Source organism: Lepidothrix coronata, unplaced genomic scaffold, assembly GCF_001604755.1.
Source record: "Lepidothrix coronata isolate B3197 unplaced genomic scaffold, Lepidothrix_coronata-1.0 Scaffold24, whole genome shotgun sequence".
Lineage (NCBI taxonomy): Eukaryota > Metazoa > Chordata > Aves > Passeriformes > Pipridae > Lepidothrix > Lepidothrix coronata.
The window spans coordinates 2754577-2761373 of record NW_016690204.1 but is presented as its reverse complement, the minus strand read 5'-3'; the positions used below and the strand labels follow the sequence as shown (position 1 = coordinate 2761373).

At 64.7% G+C, this 6797-nt stretch overlaps 2 protein-coding genes across 4 annotated transcripts in view; one reads left to right on the top strand and one right to left on the bottom strand.

Moving 5' to 3' along the window:
* The window catches only part of LUC7L (LUC7 like), a 17049-nt gene extending 16099 nt beyond the window's left edge, over positions 1–950 (bottom strand). For all 3 annotated transcript variants that reach the window (XM_017808898.1, XM_017808897.1, XM_017808899.1), the window contains exon 1: positions 843–950. In XM_017808898.1, the coding sequence (XP_017664387.1) occupies positions 843–903 (61 nt within the window). In that variant the 5' untranslated portion in view covers positions 904–950. The remainder of the gene's footprint in view (positions 1–842) is intronic.
* A 2944-nt stretch (positions 951–3894) lies between these two features.
* LOC108494319 (sentrin-specific protease 3) lies at positions 3895–6063 on the top strand. Its single transcript, XM_017808680.1, has 2 exons — positions 3895–4075; positions 5378–6063. The coding sequence occupies exons 1-2, from the start codon at positions 4054–4056 to the stop codon at positions 6061–6063; spliced, it is 708 nt and encodes a 235-aa protein (XP_017664169.1). The 5' UTR covers positions 3895–4053.
* The last annotated feature ends 734 nt before the right edge of the window (positions 6064–6797 follow it).

The following is a 6797-nucleotide window of genomic DNA, read 5'->3' as shown; positions in this document are numbered from 1 at the left end:
TAATACTAAAGTATGGGAATAGTAAAGTATTAGGATTCACAAGCATCCAGGAATAATGTTGTGTCTACTGAATTTTTTTTTTTTTTAATTTTTCTTTTCTTTCTAAGCTACACTTTTAAAGTTACTTGTGAAAAAAAAGCAAACACTTTTTTTTTTTGTTATAACAGCTTTAAAAATTGGTTGTGACTCACGGCTCGATGAACATGAGGCTTTTCTGCAACTCCCTTGCAGATTGATGTAGGCAGGCAAAGATACACTGAACCTTTATAAATAAAATAGAGGGGCCACAATTGTTCAGTTTGTATGAAATAAAAATATGGGAAGCAATTCAATAGCAACTCAATACACAGAGAAAAGAAAAGCACTTATTCACTTACGAAACAAAGTGCAAAGTGCCTGGACAGCCCTGCTAACGTGCCAAAGGGGATTTAAGTACCCAGCGAGTCGCAGAAGGGAGAACACAAACCGCAGCGGGGCCGTATTTTGCACGGGCTGTCACATTTCTGGTGCCGGACCGCACCCGGCGCTGCAGGCACACCTACCTAGTGCCTCTGGATGCGCGGGCACGGAGCCGGCCCTGGGCCTGCCCGCTCGGCCGGGCCCGGGGCGGCGGGGCTGGGCCGCGCCGGGCGCTCCCTGGGGCCGGGGCGCGGCTGGACCCCCATGCCGGGCAGGCCCGGGCCCGCCTCGCCGCCACGGGGCTGGGGCCGGGCGGGCGGGGGCGGATCGCGCCGCAGGTCCGGAGCGAGCGGAGGCAGCGGCCGGGGCGGGCCGGGCCCCGCGCGCTGAGGCGGCCGCCGAGGCCGCGGCGTTTCCTGCAGGCCCCGCCCGCCCCTACTCACCGTCCCGGGCCGTGCCCATGAGCTGGTCCAGCAGGGCCCGCATCTGCGCCTGGGCCGACATGGCGGGGCCGGGCCGGGCCGGGGGCGGCGGCTCCGACCGGGCGGGGCAGAGACTGGCACCGAGAGCGGTCCCGGGGCCTGGGGCGGCGGCGGCGGCGGCTCCGCGGCGGCGACGGCGGCGGGCGCTGGGCGGAAACAGCCACACCCTGCGCCGCGCGGCACGACGGGAACGGTAGTCCGCCGGGGGCGGGGCATGGGCGGAACTTGAGGGACAGGGAGGGCGGGGCCGGAGCGAAGGGGCGGGGGCGGAATGAAGGGGGCGGGGCCGAGGCGAAGGAGTCCGGAGGGGCGGGGAATGGATGAGGGGCGGGCGGAGGGGCGTGGTTCTGGCAGGGGGCGTGGTTGCGTCGAGGGGCGGGGCCTGGCGATGGGGCGGGGCTGGCCCGGGACACTCACGGCCCCCCCAGCCCGGGTCCGCCCCGCCGGGATCGGGCCCGTCACCGGCGCTGCCCCGGGACCTGCCCCGGGACGTGCCCCGGGGCTGGGCGGGTGTGGTGGGCACAGCAGCCGGGCCGCGGCGGGGCGGCGGGGCTAGGCTGCGGTGTCTTCCGTCCGTCCCCATGGCACTGTGACAGCGGGGGACCACCGTGGGGAAGATGGGGAGGGGGACTCGGGGGTAAGGAAAGGCCCTGCTGGGGGCTGGTGGTGCTGGGATGCATGACTAGGGCAGGCGGGAGCAGCGGGAGGCAGGATAGATGCACGGACAAGGGGATACAGGGACGAGGGGTTGAGGACAGGACAGCCCAGGACAGGACAGGACAGCCCAGGACTGTTCCCCCAGCTGCGGGAGGGGGATAAGGCCGTGGTTTTGCAGCGGAGCTTGGGCTGTTGCGGAGCTTTGCCGGGCTCTGGGTGCTCTGTCCAGCTTTCTGAGCTCCATCTGCAGCTCCCAACACCCCGCGGGATTCACCTCCATCCCTTCACCGCGAGCTCCCCGCCCCAGCTACCCTCCCACCGCCCCTTTGTGCTGCGACGGAGCTACAAAGGCAGCGAGGGTTGGTGCCGGAGCCGTGCCTTACAGGCTGCTCTGTTCTGCCATAATCATGCCTGGTTTTCCCCATCTTAAAGCTTCAAAGCTCCGTTGGCTTTAAGGGACCGGCAGTGTGTGCCAGCCCCGAGCAGGGGGTGCAGGATCAGCCCTCGAGTAAGGGCTGTGAATGCCCTGCTTGTCTGTGGGGTCTCTGGAGGCAGAAGACCCTTTCCCTGTGCAATGGGAGCTCCTTGTGCCTGGCCCTGGCAAAGCCTGGAGCAGGGATGGCCACCCTGGGCCCTCAAATGGGTGCAAAACCACGTGCCCAAGCGTGCTGCAGGGGCAGTGGCATTGCCTCTCCCTCCGGCTTGCCCCAGAACGGTCCTGCTGAGCCTTGGGTGCTCCCTAAATGCGTGTTATTCCTTCCCACAGAGGATGGACAGCTCATCACTCCCAAATCTGTGAGCCAAGCCTTGTGCTCCCCACACCCTGCCCCACCCCTGGAGCCCCTCGCCAGCACGACCAGACCCTTCCCACCCAGGCAAAGGGCTGGTGCAGCCCTTACCTCCCAGCCAGGCTGAACCAGAGGCTCTGTGAGCTCTGCCCAGCTCTTGCACTGCAGGAAGATGGTCTGGGACAGCAGTGGCTGGGAACACCAGAGAAAGCCCCCATTCCCTGTGGACCCTGGCAGTGGGATCAGGCTCCCCAGGGATGCAGCCGGTGGCCACGTCAAGCCGTGCCGGGCGGGTGGGTGACAATGGGTGACGTCAGGCAGCGGCCCCGGAGGGTGCCCGTGGCTTATCAGCCCCCACCCGCGTGTTTGCCCAGCGGTGCCCAGGCGGGATGGCTGATACCTGATGCCTGATGCCTGATGGCTGCTCCCGGAGAGAGGAGAGGGAGTTCTAGGGAGCCAGTGCTCCCACACCTGCTCCCGCAGGGTGTCCCGATGCTGCCGGCCCGGGGAGGGGGTGGGTACAGCCACAGCACTCCCCTCGCCAGTGCTGCACCGTGCCAGGGGCTGGGGACCCCACCTCGGCACCGGGGGACAGCTCAGCACGGGGTGCTCGGGGCAGGGGGCAGGAAGGGCTCCAAGGGAGCTGTGGTCACCCCAAGAACAGGAGAGCAGGGCAGCTCTGTAGCAGGGCTGTGCCTGTTCCCAACCCCCATCGCCTTTGTCCCCACTCCCTGTGCATCCCCAGCACTGGTGGCAGAGTCCAGGCACTGTGTCAGGCCCATCCTGCTGTCATGGGCAGGCTGCCCTGTGTCCTCTGGCCATCCTGTGTCCCCGGGCACCCTGCATCCCCCAGCTATCCATGTCCCCTGGCCATGTTCTGTGCTGCCCCAGACAGCCCTGCTGGCACATCCCACTGCCAAAGCAAAACCAGGACCTCTGGCACAGCCTCCTTGTGATCTGAGCTGATTCCCATTGTCACCATTCTCAGCCCCTCAGGTGCTGTGTGGGCCAGCAGGGCCACAGGCCATGAGCAGAGACACGGGGCACCCCAGTGCCCCATTCACAGTGACAGTGCTGCCATCCAAGTGCTGTGGGGCTGGCCCAGCCATTCTCCGCACAGCATGTCCACCTTTGTATGCACAGGTTCCAAAACCCCTCCCGAGGCTGGTCAGGGAGCCCGACATCCACCTCGGGGGGGCATAAGTATTGAGATGGGGGGTCTGAACCTGCAGCACCTGGGTGGACCCCACAGAGAAGCTTTGCCCACTGCAGCGGCAGCCCCTGTTTGCAGAGGCATCGCTCCATACGCAGTATGTTCTTCAGAAGATCCCTACTCCAGGAGTCAAAATAGCATGAAATTTAATTTTACGCCTATTTGACAAAGCTTGATTTCGCCTCCAATCAGCGGGGAGATAAGAGCCCTCGGCACAAGTGTGCGGGCAGTTTGGCAGCTGGGGCTGCCGATTTAATAGGTGAATTTACAGGGACAACACTTGAAAATCCCCTGGCTAGTGAACCATTAAGGTGAGCCCTGCCTTCCGTCCCCGCGTCCCTCCCCGCGCCGCTCTCCCGTTGCTGGGTGCTAAAGCAAACCCCGGCTCTGTTTACCGAGTCTACTATTACAATACGGCTACCAAATATTTGCCAGCCGCCAGCTCCCGCTCCGCTATAAATACTTCAGGCCCAGGTGGAGGGACGGGCAGGGGGAGCGGCGCGGGAGCCTTTGCATGGCCGGGCGGCAGCGCCAAGGTGAGTGTGAGCCGCGGCCCCCCCGGGCGATGCCCTCCGGCACCGCGGTGTTTCCCCGGCTGAGGGTGGCAGTGGGGCGGCCTGACTCTGTCGCTGGGGTGGCCCCACTCTGCTCTGCCCACAGTCCAGAGTGTCTGAGCCCCCCCACAGCCCACCCCAGGGCAGCACAGAGGCAGGGCCGGGGGGCCCGCAGTGGGGACAGCACTAAGAGGGGCGCATGGTGACCCCAGAGATGGCAAGAACGATCTCCTAGGCTGGGTATATGGCCCAGCACCATGTTTGGGGTGGCTGGAGCAGGACTGGTCCCCCAGGATTTGTGCCCTGCCAGGGCTGGGGTGATGGCAGTGCGAGGCTGGTGACCAGGGGTGCCCTGCAACAAGGTAGGGCTGGGGGCTCCTCAGCACAGGTAGCATGAACTACAGAGGGGTCTCATCCAGCTCAGCAAGACTCAGCCGTGGCTGGAGCCCACCAGGGCAGTGTGGGGAGGTGGTGAGTTCACCACATCACAGGGGAACCCATGAGGTCATTCTGTGAGCAGGACATGGGGTTCGATATCCCTGGTGCTGAGCCCGGGGTGGCAGGGTGGGTGCTGAGCACAGGGTGGTGGGATGGGTGCTGAGATGAGCCCTGTTCACCTCCATGCACAGCCCTGGGCTGAAGGGAACATCCCACTGCCCAGCACCTCTGGGGGATGTCCCCACTGCCCCCTGGCCCAAGGCTCAGGGCAACATTCCCATTGCCCTACATCCCATGACTTTGTGGGAACATCCCTGCTGCCCCATATGCCATGACCCAGGGACGTTCCCATTGTCCCACATCCCATGGATTCAGGTGGACATCCCTGCTGCCCCACATCCCATGGCTTGATGGGGACATCTTTGTTGGCTGTTGGGGTTCAGTTAGGATATCCCCACTGCCCCATGTCCCATGGCTTGGGGAGGGGTGGCATCCCTGCTGCCTCATATCCCATGTCTTGGTGGGGACATCCCTGCTGCCTGCTGTCTCAGTGCTCAGTGGGTATGTCCCTTTGCCCCATGTGCCAGGGGGAACATCTCCACTCCCCTGTATCCCATGGCTTGGTGGGGACATCCCCAATGCCCCACATCCCGCTGCTCTTGCGGGAGATGATCCCACTGCCCTGCAGCCCCACCCTGGCCACGGTGTGGCACAATCCGCCGCCACCTCAGGGCTGCAGGGCCTCGGTTTGGGGAGGATGCCACAGTGTGTCACCCTCACCCCACTGTCCTGCCCACAGAGTGAGCCCAGGCCCCGGGGTGGCCCTGAGCACTGACATGGCTGCAGGTGTCATCCAGCCCCTGGCCGAGCTGCGCCTGCCCTCGCCCTTCCCACACAGCCTCCTGCTGCCCACACACCCTGAGCCCAACTTCCACAACCTCTCTGAGGAGGAGGAGGAAGAAGAGGAGGAAGAGGAGGAGGAAGTGGAGGCAGCAGAGGAGAACGTGAGGCCAGAGCCGGCCATCTCCAGCACTGCCGAGACCACCCTCCGGCTCCTCAAGTTCTCGGAGCTCATCAGCTGTGACATCCAGCGGTACTTTGGGCGGCGGGGCCGGGAGGAGGCCACTGGCACCCAGCCCGTGCCCAAGGACTGCGAGTCACCCCGGAGCACCGGGGCCCAGCCCGAGGCCCCGCGGGGCAGCCCAGGGGCTGCGCACAGGTTGGGTCCGCTGGCCGAGCTCTTCGAGTACGGCGTGCACCGCTGCCTGTCCCCGCGGGCGGCCGGTAGCCGGACACAGCGGCTGGAGAGGAAGTACGGCCACATCACCCCCATGCACCGCAGGAAGCTGCCGCCCTCCTTCTGGAAGGAGCCAGGCCCTGCCAGCCTTCTCCACACTGGCACCCCCGACTTCAGCGACCTCCTGGCCAACTGGACGGTGGAGCCAGGGCCGGAGCTGCCGTGTGCCGGGCGGGAGCTGCCGCTGGAGCCGGGTCGCCCGGGGCTGGAGGCCGAGCCCTTCCCTGGGCTGTGACCCCATGGCCTCGGGGGCCCCTGGTCCCGCCACGTGCCACTCGGTTAATGATAAATCTTGTTGCCCCAGTGCCAGCGCTGGGGCACCTGGAGCTGCCAGGCCGGAGCCAGTGGTGGGATGAGTGAATAAATGACTCCCACCAGGCACCAGCGCATGTGGTGTCCTTTGCCACCCGCCACTGTGGTGTCATTGCTGCCTGTGACAAAGGGCCATGGCTTGGCACGGCCCCCCAGGCCAGCGGGGAGCGCGGTGCCGGCAGGAGCCAGCAGCCCGTGTTTACTCTGCGGCACAAGCCAGTGGATCCCATCCCTTATCTCAGCCACACCGGGACAAAGGGCAGCGTGGGGCCTCATAAAGCACCCGGCTGTCAGCACCCAGTGGGGACTCATCACTGCCTCAGGGACCCACTGCGCCCCATGGCAGGGCCAGGGATCCAGAGCCACACGGGAGAGCTGAGCTGGTCCTTCCCCACGACCCCGCCACCAGACCTGGCTGTTACCAGGGCTCAGCACAGGCATCCTCTGCTTTGTGGTGGCTCTTTGTTGGCCTTGAAAGGAGAAAGCACCCGGGAAGGGCAGCCAACCCCTGCCTTGAGCACTGCAGCACTGCTGAGGGGCAGCCCCCAGTATGCAGCCCTCCCCCAGCTTGTGCCCTCCCAGTAGAAGGAGTGGGGACAGGGCTCAGCTCAGCCCCCAGAGGACACCGACAGAGGTGGCACCGAGCCTGGGCAGTGG